General features: G+C 41.0%; 1 protein-coding gene across 2 annotated transcripts; it reads right to left on the bottom strand.

Moving 5' to 3' along the window:
* Nucleotides 1-25: 25 nt before the first annotated feature.
* Nucleotides 26-15,086, bottom strand: pgfb (placental growth factor b). Of its 2 annotated transcripts, none has more exons than XM_041061469.1 (7): nucleotides 14,491-15,086; nucleotides 3,956-3,989; nucleotides 2,656-2,852; nucleotides 2,469-2,548; nucleotides 1,718-1,747; nucleotides 1,548-1,613; nucleotides 26-1,454 (listed from the first exon to the last, which is right to left on the bottom strand). In XM_041061469.1, exons 1-7 carry the CDS (start codon nucleotides 14,677-14,679, stop codon nucleotides 1,433-1,435), a joined length of 618 nt encoding a protein of 205 aa, XP_040917403.1. In that variant the 5' UTR covers nucleotides 14,680-15,086; the 3' UTR covers nucleotides 26-1,432. The 2 variants fall into 2 exon arrangements, 1 of the variants encoding a protein (XP_040917403.1); XR_005896267.1 differs by having other exon boundaries at nucleotides 1,419-1,454; nucleotides 2,473-2,548.
* Nucleotides 15,087-21,507: the final 6,421 nt, after the last annotated feature.

Here is a 21,507-nt window from a genome sequence, read left to right as displayed (position 1 = left end):
ATCACACAAAAGAAGCTGATCACCATAACAGTTTAATTACAAAATAAATATTTAAATGAAATAAAATACTAAAACAGTAGAAATGTTACTTTTTACATTTTCATAGAGATTTTCTTTATGTAGTACATGAAAAAAATAAAAAGGACATCATTTGATATAACTGCCTCTGTTAATCCCTTCCTTACTGCAGTGCTTCCAAAAACAGACAAAGGAAGACACCTGTGGTGTGGGATTATCAGAGTCTTGTGTCACCATGGTCCACACAAACAGAACTGCTTTTTATATAGTCTATCTTTGAAAACCTTGTGATGATGTCAAAGCCAAAAAAAAAATTTTTTTAAGGGATAATCCTTAATGGGCATTAGTAACAAATGAGGACTGCTTCAGTGTATTGATTACTGTTGTATTGATCTGTCCATTCCTACTAATCTTTGCCACATCCACCCAGCAGCCTACTGCACACTTTCTGGTGTATTTTGAAATAAACTGATTCCACATGGCTAAAGTTTTGTTCATTTAGAAAGTAGCTATAACTACTACTCTATACTGCCCTCCAAAAATGAGAGATTTCAAAGAGCAATTTGGATACTTGATATTCATTTATGCACAATCTTCTGAGGATGTCTACATTTGATAAAGCTTTCTGATACATTTTGTTCTTATTTAGGTGTGAATGGGCAGTAAAAACTTCAAATTCATCTCTGGTCACACAGTTCTATGGAGGGGGAGGATTCATACAAAAAAAGGATACTGGGACTGTTGCTTTCATAAAAGATAAATGCCAATAAGCTGATGACTTGATGGATTGTGAATGTCAATCTGTCTTGTGTCATATGTCTGATGTTATTTGTAAATTAACCTAAGATTTAGAGCAGTTTTGACCACTGTTTCAATAAACACTAGAGGGAGACATTTCATCATTGCATGTACAAAGCAGCTGCACACTCAGTCCAGCATTGAACAGCAATGTCCTATGCTGGACTGCAATGTTTGAACAGAGAATGACAAACTGTTTACAGGTTGCTGGTCCAAATATATTCACCTGTATCAATAAATATAGATTTTAAACATAACCGCCATTAAATACCAAAGAAATCAACAAATTCCAATAACTGATACAGTAATAACTGGTATAAAAGAAAAGGCATCAGTCTGTTTGACTCTACATTGCACTGGCTCCCAGGGATATCCATTGTGTGAGGTGTATAACAGTAGTGTTTCCACCAATCAAGACACACTTCCTGTTGAACCATGTCATTACAAATGCTCTGCCCATCAGCAGGAAGGCATGTCAGCTAAACAACCCAGCTTTTTGAGTGCCTGACTGCAGGCACAGTATTGATAGATGAGCAGAGTAGACTCTTGATGCCGTCACTGGGCTGGAAATAAATAATGAGCCTCACGGCATCAGAGGGTTGGGTCACCACTGCAGTTACCTGCGAGGGATCTGGCACCTACAGGACACAAGAAAGAGCAATGTATTGTTAACGCTGTTAATTGATAGCTGGAAGGTATTTAAATTATTTTTCCCAAGATTGTACCATCACCTGCTGTCACATTCTTTCATTTTTTGTCTCTCCTTTCTCTTCTTTTGTCTTCCTCTTTTCCTTTTCCTTCAACAAGAACAAAATCACCAGTAAGCCTCCATTCAGTGAGGTAGAAAATTCTTTTAACCAATTGTAAAACTGATATTATAACAAAACATTCATGTTCTTACCTTTCAACCTTGACAATAGGTGGCCTGACTCTGGGGAACAAATGTTTCAATAAATCAGAAAGAATATTCAGGTGCAATATTATCTAACAGTCATTGTAAGTATTTGCCAACCCTGACTCCTAGAAATGACATTTATAAACTCCTAATGTCTTTCACCAAATACATTTTGAGGGACACATAATTGCTCGATCGTGATCATTGGTGATGTTTTCTCTAGTTAAGAGCATGCAAAATTTTTGCACCGCACACAAGCCATAATGAGGAGGGTGGGGTTGATGGAAAATGGGGTTTGTGTGGTTAGGTTCAGGCAACAAAAGTTCTTTTTGTAACGTTAAGAAAAGATAGTGGTTTTGGTTAAATTCTAATTAGGTAAAACATGTCCCAAAGGTCACTGCTGACTTTTCCAGTTTCTGGCCAGGACCACGATCTTTCCCTAATCTCCCTAACCAAAAGGCTTCTTTTGCCCAAACCTAACCATAAGAAACATTATCATGCGTTAGCTGCTAAGAGCTGATATTGTAGGAAAAAAAGTGAAATATGTTGTCAGTGAAGTTCTGGCAGATACAGTATGTACATCTGGCAACTTGGCAGATATGTTCATGAGAAAGTTTTCCTCATTATGTTGATAAAAAATGTAACCAGAGGCTTTACTTTGCTGTTTTGAATTAGCAGCATACAAATGTAATTTCTAGGGTTGGTATTTGCATACTTATGAATATTTCATGTCACAAAGTACGACTTGTTTTCTTACCTACATTCACATGTCTGATGCTCCACAAACGTCATCTCAACATATTCCTGACCCGGCTCTGATGGCCTGATTTTCAACAGCTGAGGGATAAAATGAGGTAATATTATCAACAGAAGCAAATGCAATATGCTCAGTAATGAATCACGTACATTTTAACTGTAGCAATAATACTGAGCCATTTTCTTACCTGCATGGTGACATTTGTGGTGCGGGTGGGGTGACACTCCAGGTTCTCATCCCCACAGCAACCTGCACACCTCACCAGCGGCACACAGGAGGGGCTGTAGATGTGTTCCACTTCGGTCGGGTATTCCTGCACCACCTCCACAAGTTTCTCAATGGTCCGGCAGAAGCTGCGACCCCACACTTCTTGAAACATTAACACTGTGGATGAGAATTTGAAGTTGGAGCATGGTGCATTTTGGAATTGCAAACCACTCAGCTTGTGTGTATTATATGACAACATTGTCTTCAGAGGACAACATAGCTGCTGAGCTGAATATGGTCAGATAAATGCATAATTTATTCAGTTATTATCTGGCCACCAAACTGTCTTTCTATGTTAGTCCTAAATGTCACAAACACAAACAGTATCAGTAACTACCTCAATAATCCAACAATGGCAAGCTCATACCATGTGCACGGAAACCTAAAACCAGTTGCGATATGCCAGTGTGCATCCTGTTTTCATTTTGAAGTAAAAATGTTTGTGTAATGTACAGTATGCTTTCCTGTGGGAGTATATGTGTGAAAGTGTCCCAGTTGCACAGTCTGTGTGGGAGGAACAGGGACGACTACAGCCGAACAAACAGAGAAGGAAGAGAAAACAAACACTGGAAACATGGCCATGAACAGAACCCTGCTGGAGCTGGAGCTGGGCTACCCTACGGGCACCTCTGGGACTGCAGTGACCTCTGGGGTCACTGAATGGAGCCTGACACCACAACAGCTGTTTATAAAAGCAGACAGGCTGGGAGGAGACGGCTGGGGAAGCATCTACAGTGGGGAGATGAGGCCATGAACCACGATGTTGTACAGCGGAAAGGGCCAGTTACTGCTGCTTGAGCTGACTGTTCTATTTCTTTTTTAGCAGTATTAATTTACAGCAATGTGAAGGAGAAAGGGGATATGAAATGAGAAGGTAAGCAGCAGAGTAATCCCTGCTAGTCCGGCCATGTCCTGCTATTCTCTAAATTCATGTCAAATTCATTGACAAGTGGACATGCAAGATTCAGGAACTTAGTCATTTATATTTATCAACAGGGCATGACAAATGCAATACGGATGAATGCACTTCTGTTTAAAGGTACTTTGTCAGGACTAGCATCCATCAGGCTCTGCTTTCTGCCATGAACACAGTAAAAACAATAGTTTAACAGAACAGTCTGAGCTGCTTTTTCAAAGTAACCCTTATTAACTCTCTTTTTATAGTAACACCACCAACGCTTATAGAAGATTTCAGAAATAAAACAAAAAGAAACTCCTACCTTCAGTTGTATTTATGCTTGCCAAAGGTAGACTCTGTAAAACACACAAACAAATATTGATTATTCATTCAGGTTTACTGTGAATACATATTATAGTGTAAAGACCTTAATCTATTTAGCTGAACATCCAAATTAAATGATGAAACAGAGATAATAGCAAACATATACAAATTAAGGCAAAAAAAGGGGCATGTTCACACATTATAACCCCTCTTTCCTTAACCTGCACATTTCACACTTGAACATGAAGTACATAAAAAATAGTCTCATATAAGGACGGTATCAGCCTGCAGTAAAATCAGACACTCAAGTATCTTTGTCCCCTATTGGTGATAGCTGGAACTACAGTAAAATAAAGTGGATGATCACCTTTTTCTTCACCCTGCAGTGGAAAAGTCTTTCTGACAAGCAGCAGATTCGGTCTCTCATATATATATATATCACATTCGTCTGGGTGCCCAACTGTTTTGGTTCAAAACCTGTTTCCTGTGGTGTAAGATTCTGCTGTCTATTTATTTTCCCATTGATGGTTTCCTCCTCCGTCTTGATTTTTTCCCATCATCCCATGATAAACAGAGTGCATTTCTCATTCGCTTGGGAAAACACAAAACCTCTAGTTGACTCCATCTCAGGAAGGGAAATCTACATTTGATAAAATACCCTCAGGCAGAACACAAGATAGGCGGCAGACAAACTGCTTCCGCAATCTCTCCTCATCACTGGTATAGCATTTCAGAGTTTCTGTGACACACACCTGAAGATATTTACAACTGTAACACTGTCTGTGTACCCACTGATGGTGAGATAAACTGAGAAAATTGGGCTAAAACTTGTTATATAATAGAAAACTGACAGACAGACACTTTTGCAGATGATGGAAGTTAGGACTGTTGCTTTTTACACCATCTGTCCGTTGCTAAATTGCATCCACTTCCTGTTAAAAACCAAAAACAGTTTGAGGGTGAGGATAGCATCTGTCAGTACAATGCTGTAGTCAGCCATTTTTTTTCCAAACAATGTGGTTAAAGAGGAATGTCCTGCTTTGATGATGATGATGCATTCACACTCACACAAACATTTCAGAGGTTCCTGTAAAACTGTCACTGAGATAAGTGTCCGGCAGGTCTGTGTATTTGGGACCGATCTGTCTTCACTGCAGCAGAACATAGTGTATGACAGACTTCATATCAAGAGATGCACAAGAGCTTCCAGTCAGCTACTTAGGCTCAGTCCTCCCAGTGTTAAGAGCACTGTTGGGGCATCTCCCTTTTTTTCACAGTGGCTGGTCATCTGGCCACAATGTACAGCTGTTCCTCTGACAGCAGAGCTGTTCTATAGAGTGGCGTTCACTGAACTGCATTGGTTTTATAACACCACCCCAGGATATAAGCTCCACTTGCAGAATAGTCTTTATGCACAGCATGGGAAAGTCACAGTTCAGTTTAAGTTATTGTTAAAAGTCACTTCCACTCTCTGGGGCATTGATTACTTTTTTTCATCCTCTGCAGCAACGCCAGGCTGATAAAATAAATCCTTTTCTAGTGTTAATTGGCACATGATGTGCTCACTCTCTTCACGTCTATGGGTGTTCATGAGACTGCGCCGCATCACAAGGGCTTTTTGGCTCTGGCTTCAGTTGCTGTTGAGAATGTGGTGAGGTGGAGAGGATTTTCTGACCTTGGTCATGGGTTAAGCCTTGACATGGCAAGGAAGCATCTTTGGCACCTCCTGTGGTTGAGAACAGAAGAGTGAGCTGCCACAAGAAGCTGCCAGATTATAACAGGCAGCATGAAGATCCTCACGTAGTCATTTCTTCCTCCTAGTGCGCTTTCAGTATTAACTGTGTGATTAATGGTGACTGGAAGATAACTCAGGTCTGGCAGAAAGGGAGAACCACTTTACATCAATATGTGTATAAACTTGTACTTGTCTAATAAATCCCAGAGGCAGGATCACTTTCTTGTGCTCTCAAGGTTTCACTTCCCTCTCAAGGTTTCACTTCATTCCCCGACTTTTTTCCTCTGTGAGGGTCTAACATTGCCATGTGTCATTTTCTTTTATGGTTTTCATAATGTGGGTGTTAAGACCTTTGAGACTAACTGTGATTAAAGGCTATGCAAATAAACTTGACTTCACATGACCTGACTGTGTCCTCTGAAATATATGTGTAACATCTGGGGTTTGGAAAAAAAAATTTAAAGCTACTTTCCAGTACAAGCTAAAAGCAACAACAACAACAACAGCAAAAGAAAAACAGCACTTGCTTTCGTGCACAATCTAACACAAAACATCTAACTGGCACTTGGTAATTTCATTTGATAAATGGTAGATTAAACATGGTAGATTAAACTTCAAGGGCTGTGTTGGGTAATACACAAAAAAATAGACCCAAAAGCAGCTGTGGAGAGAAGTAAACCCTTATTTGGTAACAACAAACATGTAAAGCAAAATATACTGTATATACAGTAATATACACTCACCACGCACTTTGTTAGAACATCACACTATTACTGGGCTGGGCCTCAGCTTTTTGTGTCTGGATTCCACAAGATGTTGGAAACATTCTTGTAAGATTCTGCACCATGTTCACATTATTGCATCACATCACGTCTGCAGATTTGTCAGCTGCACATTCATGCTGCAAATCTCTTCTACTGCATCCCAAAGGTGTCAGGCTGGATTCAGATGTGGTAACTGGGGAGGCCACTGAAGTTCACTGAACTCACTGTCATGTTCATGGAACCAGTTTAACGACTTTCACTTCGTGACATGGTACATTATCACACTGGAAGTAGCCATTTGAAGATGGTAAATTGTGGCTATAAAGGGATGAACACAGTCAGCAACAATACTCAGACAGACTGTGGGATTCAAACTGTGATTGATTAGTATCAAGGGACCCAAAGTGCCAAGAAAACAATCCTCACACCATTACACCACCACCACCAGCCTGGACTGTCGACACAAAGCAAGTTGGGTCTATGGATTCATGCTGTTGATGCTAAATTCTGACCAGCAGAAATAAGCAGAAATCCAGATTCATCAGACCAGGCTACATTTTTCCAGTCTTCAACTGTTCACTTTTGCTGAGCCTGTGCCCACTGCAGCCTCAGATTTCAGTTCTTGGATGACAGGAGTGGAACCTGATGTGATCCTCTGCTGTTGTAGCTCATCTGCCTCAAGGTTTGATGGTCCATGTGTGTTTGATGTGAACATCAAAGCTTATGGAAGCTTATAGACATGGAAGAGTGAGTCTACATTTACACTGGAAAAAAATCTAGAGTGGATATTGGAGAAAGGAAGGGATGGGTGAGTGAGATTTTACTGGAATCACAGGTTTGGAGCTATATCTATATAGATATAGGCAATGAGAGTCATGCCCCCTCCGGTTACTGTCCCGTGCATGTAACAAGCTGTTTTCTTCTTAAGACAAGTGGTTCTCAGAGACCTTTCTCTAAGCAGACAGCTGACCAGATTGGTTTTCAGAGTGAGGGGCAGTTAGTCGGAGCAATGCTTGATTGCAAAGCTGCTTTAAAAACTGGTCTCCTATGTTTCTGAAGTCTCTAGTGTAAGTTTGTAAGCTGCTGGCTGAGAGTTTGCTCTGTCCTCTGGGTCAGATCAAAGGACCTGTTGAGTCCCTGGGCTCCTGCTGTCAGGCCACAGAGGCCCCGGGCCTCATTACTCTCCACTCCCACACAGCTGAACTGCGTCATCTTTAACCTCCTTGCTTAACTCCATCTGTCAGAGGAAGGGCAGTGTGCGTAGGGAGCGAAAATAAAACATGATGGGGACCCAGCATAATGGTCATAAAAGGTTTTTCAACTCTGAGGGTCAAGCAGGGGGAAGGGGTGATGGCCAGTTCAACAGCAGGTACCATGGTCATTTGCCAAAAAGATCTTACCAGCCAGGATGCATATTCCACAGTGTAAAGTACTGCAAATCAAATGCACAGAGATTTCTTTGACAGTTTAGAGTAAGTAGACAGGACACCTTCTCCTGGGTGACTGGACTGGAAAATGCTGCAAACTTAGATTAATTCTTCTAGGTTCCTCTTCTTCTCTGGATTGCAAAACAGTGACAGTAAGGGGCGAGTCATGTCTTGTTTCCAAGTAATGTGAAACGGAAGGTACTTGGGGAAGCCCCATTAATCATGATATAGCACTTTCATTTCAATCTGACAGATAAGATGTGCTAAAAATATTAATTAATAACCAGAGCAATAACCACATTTCCATTTGTATCCTGTTTACACGTCCATAGTGATGATGGAGTATCATAAATCATGTTCATCTACAATAGGTGTGAAATATGATTTCATATGCTCTATTTGACAAATGATGACTGGCATGCTGGGTCACACCTCTTGTGGCCAACACTGTCAACGGGTCCAAATTATGCAAAACAGTAGAGTAACTGAAAGATATGAGTATCACAATGTGCCTGTATTTATATTATTAAAGTCAACAGCATCCTATGGTTACCAGTTAGAACACACTACAATACCTTTGCCATATTTGGTGTAGTTTGGTAAAGGGGGGGGGGGGGGTAGTTGTGGATTTCAGTTTCAAATTCTTAGGAATTACAGTGAGAGCGCGACTTCAGCTGTGGCAATGTATTTTAGTTTCTCAGTCAAGTGATTCATTCAACTTGACTGAAGTTTGCAACACGAGGTGAAGACTTTCCGCAGACTCACTGGACTAACTGAAATTAATTGAAATGAGTAAATATGTCAGAGTTCAGGAGTAAAAGTGGACTGGTTGAGTTTTGGAAAACCCCCTCATCTACTCTTCTTCACTCTGGTAAATAATGATCCCAGCTATTGGGCATAAAGCCATTATTTACTTTCCAAAAGAGCTCAAACTTACAACCTTATTCGGTGAGTGTAACAGTGTGGATAAACAGTCCATGGATGAGATGCAAGCTTGTGACTCTTGAACTGTGTTTTGTGACTGAGGCCACATGTAGGCCAGACAGAGAGCACTGTGTCCTGGTTTTCAGTCTGACTAAAGCTTGTCTATGAACACGAGACCACACAGGACAGAGAGCACTAAAGCAGAAAGAGTGAATACAAACACAGAGACAGCTAAACGAGTGAGAAACAGAGCAAACTCCCTGCCTCACTGATCTCCCTCATCCATTCTTTATGGAGAACTAGATTCCGCATCATCAACACCATGACCACGACATTAATTCTCAGGCCTCTCACGGGGTCTGTAGGTCACTGTATCTATTCTACATTGCTACAAAAGAAAGCAAGGTTCTGTTTTGTATACATGAGGAGGGTGAAACTGCAATGACAGCAGTGCCATTACAGGTCTGACAGTATGCAGCTGGGTCTCTAGGGTGGTCAGGTCAGGGCTTATGATCACAGAGAGCTGCCAAAACACCAACAAAACTTCAACAGAACATGTGGTAGATGTGCCACAACAATTTCTCCAGCAATGTGGGTGAATGGAGCCTTTGAAATCCAGAGTTGTGGGTATGTAGCATGCTGTCTTGGCAGGTTGCAGTGACTTCCTGGAGTTTCCACTGGTTGCCTGGCCTCATGGTGAAGACAACAACAAATTAATGGGCCAGGATAAGAAATAGGCACATAACCCACTGTAAAATGTAAAATGTTTTAAATGGTTTTTAAGCTTGAGACTGGTATCAATCGCCTCATCTGCCTCTCAGCAAGAAAGTGCAGAAACGTACTTCTCAAAATGTAAACATAAAATTATTGCTCCGTGATAGACAATGATGTCCACGAATATAACTGTTTTGTCTTTGACTGTGAGTTAGGTTACCAACTATCATGTTTTCTGGGAGTAGTAAAAAAAAGTAAAAGGGTCAAGAGACAAGGGAGAGATAAAGGTCCATATAAATGTTGATTTAGATAAACACCATTTCCTCAGTATAAGTCCATTAATGCATGCACAAATGTCCCCCAAAAGACACAAACAGAAACACACACAACACTGTATAAACCGTGCACCCCGTCCGCAAACATACACACACACGACACAGGTCTTGCGATAAGGCTGACCGGTGGTAATTGTGGTCTCTATTACAGTAAACGCTGTTCTCCCTGTGTAAACCACAGTAAATTACATCCAGATGGGAGATTAAAGCTCCCTGAGCAGACGGCTGCCCCGAGCAACACTGTTCCTCCTCCTCCGCAGGAGGAAGGAGAAATCCATATTTCCTGACTGCGATTGAGACTCTCCCCAGGGCCGGGGCATTACAACTAGAGAGAAATACCACAACAATGCAAATGAAAGCCCTATCAGTCAGCAGGTCACTACCACTGAGCTAGAAAGATGTCCGAGTGTATGAGAGAGGCAGAGGCACAGAGGGGAGGGGGAACTTGACTTTTTAATGTTTGATTGTTGATAACTGAACTGCATCCTGACAACAATACAATGCAACTGAAACCTACACCTGATATTCTCTGTTGATGGGAGATATTTGAGAAAACCTCAGCTTACGAAACTCCGTTGTAACAATAGTGAAATGTGACATTATGCTATCTGCATTTGGCTAAATATGAACAACAACAAGAAAAACACGCCATAAACACAAACACACGGTATCACACGTGTGTGATACAGATGGTCAGCCTCAAGTCCTGTTTTGCTGCCGGTGATGATGTAAAGGAAACACCAGTGTAACGTCATGTCCTCACACAGATACGAGAGCAGAAGGAGACTCACTGTCTTCATTTTTTCTTTCTTTGCTCACCGACCTCAGGAACATGCTTTACTGGTGAAGTGATGACTGTCTGGCAAAGTCAAACGAATTAGGCAAGAAGTGTTTCCCATATCTGGTTCCTTTGGTTTTACAGGAGGAAAACGCTGCATTTTAAAAGAGACACCAACAAAGAATTTCATAATCTCATACCACAGAGGCTTATAATTCTTATCCCTCTGTCTTTTTCTCAGTATAACGGAAATCATTTTTAAAGGACTTGAGCTGAATTCTGAGTGGTGTGGATGATCACGTCTCCGGCACTGCTGTGTTTCTTCATCAAAACACTGATTAATGTCAGTCAAGTTTGGGTGTGTTGATGCAAGATTTCACCTGTATTTTCGCAACACACTCACTATGACAGTAAAGAAGAGGTATTGTATATACAGCATTCCAGCGGTTTTTTTATAAGGTGGGGAAAGCTGGAGGCAGGAGGCAACAGGCACTTCAGTTACTGGCAAAGCTCGTTGAAGTGGCAGAGTGCAGACCAGACAGGATCAGAGATGTGATATTCTCACTGCTGTGGCTTGAACACAGACACATATGCACACACTGTACATACTGTAACCACTTTGTGATTTATATGCACCTATAATATACCGAAGAGGAGAATGGAGAGTGTCGAGGAATGTGAGCAAAATAACCGGTGGTTGGCAGTTATGTCATACTCTCCATTGCACGGCCCTGGGGATAGGGTGACCAAGAGGCCACCATTGTTCAGAAGGGAAACCCAGGTGCTTCCACCCACACTCAAGAGCCACACTGTGTATACTTGGGGACCAGGACGGTTTTATGAAAATGAATCACATGAACAAAGAGCAGACGCTGCAGTTACAGTTGTGATTGAGGATTACATGGATTCTATTAGCTGCAGTGCTGATTTCGGATAAATCCCAACATTTAGTAATAATGTTACTAATTGACAGCTAATGACTTTGGTACTTTATGTTTTCATCAGCCATGTATTGTTTGCATACTCAGCTGTAGTTTTATTCTCAAATCTCACTAAGCACATGCCTGTACTTGCATTTACCATTGTATTATTTCTGCCTCACTATGACCCCATTGGCTACAACAACTTGTTAGGGCTTAACAAAGTGAAAGAAGATTTTACAATGGCGCAACTATAGTCACTGCTAACTTACAATATATTTATTTTAGATCTCTCTAATAACTTAACTTTTTCTTCTTGTGAATACTGTAACTTTATGTCTTTTATCTCCTCTGGCCTCTAAACATGACCAAAAATATTACTCAGTGGCTTACCTGGACATAAACTACTGTCATATAACTGTTGACAATCAGTAGACATTGCTTTGTCTAAAAGGTCATTTTTAAATAACGGAGGATTTCCTTTGATAAAAAGTGACTGACCACATGTTTCTACCCCACACACACAAACTCTGAGCACAGCTGTAAATCCCTGGTATTAGAGCAGAATTATTAAGCCGGTGAAGTTACCCTCACCCTCCCACATTTCACAGCAGACATGAATGACTGCACGAGCCACAAGGCCGCTGACAGTAGTTCCAGCTGTGATAGTGTTGAGGAATCATCATTATCAATTAGTGGCACATATTCATGGGTTAAAAATCCCAGCGAAAGAGGTTTTATAAATAGCATTCGCAACCACATGGCTGATGTTTGCTTTTTCCACTTTCAGTCTGACAGTTTACTGCGGGAGCTGGCAGGACAGACACCTACCACAACAGGCCCATTTTGTCACCATGAGCAGAAAAGAGCTTCTAGTATGTGTCACTTGTTTGCTTAAAATGTGAAATATTTAGTTCCTCAAACATATTCAAGGCTAAACCTCAAAGTGCTTATTTGCAGTGAAAGTAAAATAGAACAATCTATTTTTTTCAGCTGATCTTTCCACAAAAAGCCATTAATGGCAACTGAAGGACTAGAGAAGGACCCAGACCTCAGACATAACAAGTTCAGATCCACATAGATTGTCTTGACAGAGTGGATGTTGAATCTCTGAACTGAACCGTTTACATTTGCTGTCAGTCTTCATGGCAGCGGGGGGCCATTCTGCCTACTACATGTTGAGGGCCCTGGATTTTGTCACTCCTGTTTTGACTAAGCAGGCCATGAGCTGATTATGAGGATTAGAGAAGATGTGGTGATCCCATGCCTCTCCCACTCACTCTCAACTCAGCAACAGCTGCAAAGTCTCCAGTTAGACAATCTGGTGGGACATGGTGCTTTTTCCAACCTTGAGAGACTGACTGAGTCTGTGCGTAACACTCTAAAAGTGGACTGCTGTCTGGCAAAAGTTAAACTGCTGTAGTGTTACTTTTAGTTCAACAGGCAGTAGCAGTGTATGGAGTTAATGGAAGCAGGAATGGCCTGGTTTTGCATTCAACATGAGAGCTATCAGAGACAGCTGCCAGCTCTCAGCCACCTTGGGAGGAAATCAGAGACTGAATGGGTTCAAGAGCCTGAGCGTCGGCTGGCACAAGTCCTGCTGTCCAATGCACATCCCCTTACAAGTGTCTCTACGGTGTGACACCGGGCCTTTGAAAGAGTCCTCACTTCAGTTTCAGCTCTGTCCTGTTCTGGCACATTTTCATTAAAAGACTAAAAGGCAGAGCCAGGCAACAGAGAACAGAACAGCTTTGTATTAATCCACTGTCGCCTGACAGTGATATGACCAGCCTGAAATTAAGTTTCAATAGATTTTTACACACACACACACACACACACACACACACACACACACACACACACACACACACCCACCCACCAACACACACACACACACACACACACACACACACACACACACACACACACACACACACACACACACACATTTGTACTTACATCTTTATGGGGACACTCATTGACATAATGCATTCCCTAGCCCCTACCCTAATCTTAACCATCCAAAGTCTTAACCCTCAAACAGCCCTTTAGTGAGGACAGACCACAATGTCCTCACTTTCTCAAAATGTCCTCACTTCTTAAGCTCTATCCTTTTTTTGGTCTTCACAAAGATAGATGTACAAGTACATACACAAACACACACTGGTTGATCTTCCTCGTCATGGTATTTCATGCAGATATAAGCTAAGATAAAAGACAGGAGGAGAAAAAGATGGTGCAGATGAAAAGAATTCAAGACTGTAAACCTCCTTGCCAGTTTTACCTGCAAAGACAGCTTATTCTAACTATATATAAGACTATATAAGATATCAGACCATTTCCCAGACGATGGAAATCTAAACACAGTGAGACAAAAAGGAAAAAAAGGGGGAAAAAACGCCCACACCACATCACACAGGAGTGAACATAATCCATCCCTGTGAAACTGGCCCATAAAGTACAATGCGGCTGTAATTATAAGCTTAGTAAGGTTCGCCAAATATAACAATGAGTCACTTTGCATCATGTGCTCCACAGGGAGAGTGATGCAGTTTGTCACGTTCCATCTTATGAATGAAGTAATCAGGATGGCGCCCATTCAAAACGGTATGGAGGTGTCAAAGCACAATGTATTATTAGCACTTCAATATCAGCAGTATCCTGCTGAATCAGACATTTCCTATGTGCAGTTTGGACTGATACCAGGCTAATAACATATCTGATAATAATTTAATATATAATAATTTAATATTCTATCAACATTATCATTATTACTTTGCTAGTTTGTTCGTTAGTTTAGTTTAGAACCCACAATGGAAAGACCCACATAAAGTAACTATAAAGTAAAAGTCTGATTTTGTTCTGAAACCACAGGTTTAAAAAAAATGAAAGAAGAAACCGAGCGCTAAAGTTTCTGTGAACGTGTAACTTCCTACCTGTGCAGGTGAGAGCAGCAGAAAAAGAGCCACCGTGGTGTCGATGACAAAACCGAGTTTCATTTCGCGATGTCTGCGAGTGGAGAGGTGGGGATGACGACTCCCGGTGTACACAACAAAACAATCCAACAAAAGTCCCCAGATACTCGGAAAAGAAAAAAAGATGCTGACTGAGAATTTCCAAGTCATCCGCTCCCGGTTTAGTAAGGCTGAGAATGAGTGCAGTCACGTAGCTCCGCTGCCGCGTGTAACCTGAAGAAGTAGATTGTGCTTACTAATGAATAAGGCCCCTGAGGCGATCTGGAGGTGCTGGGATAATAAAATGATACAGTCAACAATAACAAAGATGTTTTCATATATATGTATATATATATATATGTCTCAAACATATACTTTCACAATTAAAATCAACCGAGCCAAAGCCTTTTTTAAAAAAAAGAAAGACGCAAAAAAGAACGACAACCAGTTTTGACAAAATAAAAGCGCAGTCTATTCACTCCAAAATCTTCAAGTGTTGATCCGCCACAGAAAAGAAAAAAAAAGCTGAAAGAAATTGCGCCGACAGATTTCAGTTTTCCCTCTTGCTCTGAGCTCCAGTCGCCTGCAACACACACTTGCCTCTAATTGCCCCACACTACCTTTTCACAAGCTGACCATTTAAATCTCCTCCCCTTCTCTGTCCTCCTCTCTGCCCTGATTCATCTTTCTGCACAGAACTCACCGATGAGACGAGGTTTCTTTTCTTGTAAATTTTAAATCGTTCCTTTAAGCTGCAGCATGTAATGCTAATTTATGTGATGTTGTAAAATCACAGAGCTTTGACACTGCTGCTGATGCTTTATTTCTGATTCCTAGACTATACACCACAGGTGATTTATGCCACAGAGTATACACAGACCTGCTGAGGAACTTCTTCTGAAGAATCTCTGTGAGAGCTATTTGGGCAAGGTAAACATTTAGAGATCTTTTTCAGGGGTGACATGGATGGTATACTCATTGCTGGCCCAGGCTCCAGGACAGAAGGAGATTTTCCCTCTGAGGCTTGAGTATTTAGTCAAGTTTGCAGAGGCAGAAAGGGAGATTCCATTACTGTTGACACATAGAGTTAATCTTCAGTGTGGGACTTCTGTGTTTGCAGAAACCCTGGAAGGAAAGGACTCCTTGTGGGCTTCCACACATTCCTTCAACAGTGCTGAATAGCTCCACTGCCTCCTGCTATTGCACAGACCACACTCAGCAGTGTGGTGTTTCTAAACATCTCAGACACTCAAAGCAGAAGTAAGCCACCTCACCCATTACCATCCAGCCGTCCTGGCCGGAGCATCAGTAAGTTCAGACAGTGAGGGATGATGAAAGACATTTCCCTAAATTATACTGGGCAATGTCACAGTAGTCTTTTCCTAAATTGTATCTCTACATTGCAGTGATGGATGCTCTTTGAAATTCAGACAGAAGACAGAATGGAAGCAAAGCAAACTGTGATTCTTCAGGGAATTGGACTCCACAATTATTTTGTTTGAGTCCTGCCCTTCTTTTCTCACTGAGCTGTCATTGTCTGGATGGTGAAAGTTTTCTTTTACAGCAATATCAATCTTCTTTTTCTGACTGCCTAATTATCCATCTTATTGCTGCAATATTGCTGGTGCAGATGAACCAAAGATGGTCCAGAAGCTGTTTTGTGCCTCCTAAGTGGCGAGATTAATACCTCCACGTCTGGAAAGGATGATGTAAGACTATAATGATGTGGTGCAAGTCATTTCCATGTTTTGTTTAAAAGATATTTTGAATGGAAGAGCTAAAGATCATTGCTTCTCCTCCCTGCTACAGCAGCCGCACAGACTTGTTTGTTTGCTCAGAAGACAGAACCAGACTCTTAACGCCGTCTCACCATCTGCTCAGTGATCTATCTGTGTTTTTAAAGGTGCACCGGCTGATAGGGCCTAATAAGATCACTCAAATTGTTTGCACTATAAATACACGCTGACAGGACAAACAAACCTGCCTCGGGTGATATCGTACTCCAGGGGAGATGGATCTCTCTGCTGTCAGATTGTGAATCAACCTTGAGGCCCTCACTGCTTTTACTGAAGCCACAAAGCTTGATGGTGTCAACCATGTGTCTTGTCTTGTTGTTCTGAGTTAAACAACGTGTTTGGAGAAAAAAATGAGTCATTCCTCCTGAGACTGGAGGAAGATTTATCCTAAGGAAATACTATCCATTTAAATGGTGCCTTTTTACTGAAAACAAGTTTTAAAAAAGAGACAGGCTGCTGTTTTCTGCCTACTGATTCACAATTTGTTCATTTGTTCTGAAAATGTTTGGAAGCTTTCACTGATTTAGGATGCAAAGAAGAGACCAAAATGTCAGCTAAACGGTTTTGTGATAAGGCTTCATGATTGAAGGAAGGTCAGCTGGTCGAATGAATAAATCCCTTGCAGTCTGCAGTGTCTCTTGATGTTGTGAGGACCAAATGGGTGGCTCTCAGGAACTGGAGTGCCAAAGTAAGCACATTTCCCTTTTGCTGTTGACCCCTCATTTTCCCAGATTGCTGAGTAAAAGGTAAACAGATGAACAACATTAATGATGTCCATTCATCATTGTTGGGGCGGCTTTGGTTTCCTCCACAGTGGGGCCTTCAAGGGGATGGTGGTGAGCCAGAGAGCCCCCCTCTAGTTTGAAGGATCTCATTAACAATAGTTAGGGCCCTTCAGGGAGACCAAAGTTTCTGCTAAAGACAGAAGTTAGTCACAGTATCACTGTAGTTCTTATAGATTAATTCATTGTATGTATCATCGTATGGTATGGTATAAAAGTGTGCATATTGCTGAATGCATAGTTTAAACACAAAAAACAAAAAAGCAAATGTACAGGAGTGGAGAGGACAAGCTGAACCAGAGGATTCTGGGAGATGATGTAATATGATTTTACCCATGTTGAACCACCCGGACAGTAGACCCGAACAGGATATGGCAATATTTAACACCCAGACCCTTTTTCCTGCCATTAATTAGCTGTGACAAACCATGAATCCCTTCCTCCCAGACCAACTCTATTATTGTGAAGAAAACTATATTTGAAATCATGGGGAAATAGGAAGTGCTCCAGCTATGAGTAAAAAGCTGCTTACCGTTGCCTAAGGTGATTAGCGTTATATCACAACAAGTTCTTTCATTTAAAACATGTCAAATCCTGTTTACGCTTACATGCAGCATTGACATATTTTTGTCTCAGGCACATTTTCCCGAGGTTGTCAGGTGTCATCCTGTTTTCATGCTCAGTCTGTTCATGTGTGAGCATTGTTTCGCTTCATAGGAAGCCAGTCAACATGTTAGCAGACAATTGGAAGTTATTTTAGCCTGGAAGTATCATGAATCAGTCACTGCAGAAATCTCCAGATACTATTTAACTTCACGCAGCTGTGTCTTGGACACCACAATGTCAGTTTGCTGTGGTAACCGCAGGCTAAATGAGAATTTAATTCTTGATGTCACAAGAAAATTTGGCTTAATTTATTCTGTTTAATTTGAGGAGCAATTACAGCAAACCATGCAGTATTCAATCAGTGCTGAACAAAAGCTTCCAATGGGAGCAGTGCAGCAAAGACTTGATACAATTCTGTGCTCTGACACATGATTGACATTTCGGTAAATACACAAATTCCTTTCTTTCCTAGATTTAGATGAGAAAACCAATACCACTCTTTGGTCTGAGGAGCTACTTGCAGAACAAGGAAGTGGTTAGCCTAACCTAACATAAAAACCAGAAACAACAACTAACCCGACTCTGGCTAAAGTTACAAAATCTCCCTATCAGCACCACTAAAGCTCAGAAAGTATTGCATTTAGTTAGTGTAAACAGAAGTGTAAAACTGATCATTTGTGGTTTTACACTGAATCAACATGCTGGAGATATTTCAGACACAAAATTGTTGGATCGATGGATGGATGAACTTGTTCGTTAAGAAAATTTCTCAGAATGTAACTTCTTCTAAAACCACAAACTGGAGTTTTCCGTTCGTGTGCAGATTACACAAGATACAACATGTTGATTGGTGAGCTCAAGAGATGTTAGTAGGTGGACTTTTAAACTTATCAGAGAGCCAAGCTAGCTGTTTTCCCCCGCTTCCAGTCTTCAGGCTAGGCTGAGCCAATTGCAGCTGGCTTTGCATTACGTACAGACCCGAAAGTGGTAACAAGTCTTTAAATGAATGACTGAACATTGTAATGCAAAAACTGTTCAATTAAATCCCATGTTGACCAGCTCCTACAAAGTAATGCACAGTTTTTCTTCTAATTTATGGACAGTCTAGTTAAAGTCTGCCAGCATCCATACAAAGACTGTGTAAGGATCTTTGTGTCTGTTCATGTGGCTGTGCACCCCCCAGCTAACTGTGCAGGGGACCTGGTGCTGCAGCAGCAGTTAGCTCCTCAGAACGGAAACTGATTGTTTGTCTAAAATAAAATTTCATCACCTCCACAAGCTGCAAGCACAAGGTCCTGCGGCTAGCAATATAGGAAAGGAAAAACAGCACTGAGAGTGAGTTATCACGGCTTGTGTCACCACCAGTTATAAAAGCCGTTAGGTTTATTAATGAAGAGCGAGCTGTGCAAACTGTGCGGAAGTGGTCCCGCAGTCAGAGAGCAGGTTATAACTCAGGCCTGTGGTGATACTCTAAACTCCATTAAGAGGTCCCACATGTGGTGCACATTCAGGAGTTCATGGGTTGGCGCTGTTGGTGGTGATTCAGCCTGGGCCATTAAACAGATAAATGAGATGTTTTTAACATCTCTCTCATGTTAAAACATTCTCTTCAAATAATAACCCCCAAAATTATTTTTAATGTAAATATAATGTTAGGTCTAGCAGGTGTACTCAGATTACTCTGTAAACATACTTCCTTATAAACTAACAGGATTTTTTTCAGTCCTCTGACATGTTGTTAAACGAGATAAAGGAGGCTGAGGCTAATGGAATATACCTTTTAATAGTAAATGTTGCACTGAGATCGATTGGCAGTGAGATTAGATTTATTCCTAGGAGCGGGAGACACTTAAATAAACATGAATTCAGTCAGGCAGCGAGATTTACTGGACTGCAATCGCACTTGAGTGCTGCTGTTTATTTTTTCAGTGTACAGAGTGTTTTCCTTAAACCTCAAATTAGTTTATCCTCCCTCAGGGGCTTTGTGTAAGATGTTTAAAAGGTTTCTTCAGAAAACAGACACTTTAGCCACATTCACAAACCTGGGCAAACTGACAGTAGCTGTGTAATACTTCTGCAATCTGTATAAAGTATATAATATAAAGTTTTTATAAGCTCTGGTAAAGGGTTCTATAGCTGTACATGATGCTGCTACTTACAATTACTATATAATTCTGTTGAGCCTCTGCACTTTTTTCACTTTCTTAAAAGAATAGATGGATTATTTGGGGAAATATGCTTATTTGCTTATAGCTAGATGAAGATTTATACCACTCCCATGTCTGTTTGGTAAACAGTGGGGGCAAGTCATGATTAACCAATTAGTTTAGTATCATGAGTGGAAATGGAGGGATGAACAGCTAGTCTGGTTCGACTAAACCAAAAACCTCCCATCAATGCCTCTAAAGCTCACTACTTTATGTTTTTTCTTCTTCTCCTTTCTTCTCTTTTGTTTAATCTATACAAAAGATAAAATGTGAAAATAACAGTCTGTGGTTTATGGGGGATTATGTACCACACAATTTCTGTCCCAAAATGTCTACTAAAAAAACTATTCTTCTAATTACTCAACAAATGATTGGATCCTGATATGTGGGCTAGTTAAACATGATTGTACAAGGTTTGATCTTTAACATTGGACAGCAATGCAATAAAGCTGGAACGACTCGCCTTTCTCAAACAATTATAATGAACCCATAGAGACTCATTTAAAGGCAGTGACTTCAGGGTTTCGTGGTGAAATGACCAATTCACTGTCATAAGAGGTGCCCTAAGAGAAAAATGACAAAAGTAGGCCACGGCCCGAGCAAGTGTTAGGTGAAGTTCATCTGTGAGCAAGTATTTACATAAACTGCAGCCAAGCAAAATTGAGCACTGAGATTTATTTTTGTGTAGAGAAATACATTTACTCAAATAGCTATAGCTTGTAGAACAAGGAACAAGGAAATGGGAGCAGAGTAGGGAGAGGATCACAGAGGTCAAAGAGCTAGGGAAAGTTAATAACTTGAAATAATAAATAATACAGCCGACTGACGGGAATTTGGCTGCAGTGCCATTTATTATCATCAGTAGATTCACTCTGGTTAAAAAAAACTGAGCTGAATTTTTTTTTCATAGGCTACTGTGCACTTGCTGGGACAGGAGATCTCGTTACTCAAGACAGTGTGCATGTTTGTTGTTTTACCCCTGCGATTAAATGTCTGGTTCTGGTCTTGAAGTGTTGCTGCCAGGGAGATGGTGGGGACAACCAATCCCAGATGGCGCTCTGCCTGGAGGGGACAGATAAATGAGGACCACCAGAGTGGATAAAACACCCAGACAGTGACACTGGGTCTGCAGGATGAACATGCATTATATTAGTTAAGTTGAAGCAAATGCAGCGGATAAAAGGAGGTTTGACCATGACCATCTTGAATGATAGTCTCACTTGGCTCAATCAAATGAGCCTCAGTTCCCCGTGACAAAATCGGCATGGCTTCCCAGTTGTATAAGGAAACATTTTCAATGACACTGGCTGAAGTTTAATTTTCCATTACCCTAAAAAAGAAAATAAGCAAATAAATACACAAATTCCAGGATGGTGAGGCTGGGGTTGTGAGAAAGGAGGAGCCTGTCTGCCCTGTGGTTAAAAGTAATTTTTTTCTTGCTCTGCAGTTTCTGATTTCATCTCCATCACACAGGAATAAACCCCCAGCTAACACATAACCCTCAAATATTTGGAAATGATTGAAGATAACTAGTTAAAATATTGAGTTTTTACAGATTTAGTGACTGAATTTGAGTAATTTTTAAGTATGTTCAATTCCATGCACAAA

Source organism: Toxotes jaculatrix, chromosome 17 (genome assembly GCF_017976425.1).
Source record: "Toxotes jaculatrix isolate fToxJac2 chromosome 17, fToxJac2.pri, whole genome shotgun sequence".
In the NCBI taxonomy this organism is placed as follows: domain Eukaryota; kingdom Metazoa; phylum Chordata; class Actinopteri; family Toxotidae; genus Toxotes; species Toxotes jaculatrix.
Note: the sequence above shows the minus strand (reverse complement) of the source record. Positions and strands in the feature narration are given on the sequence as shown.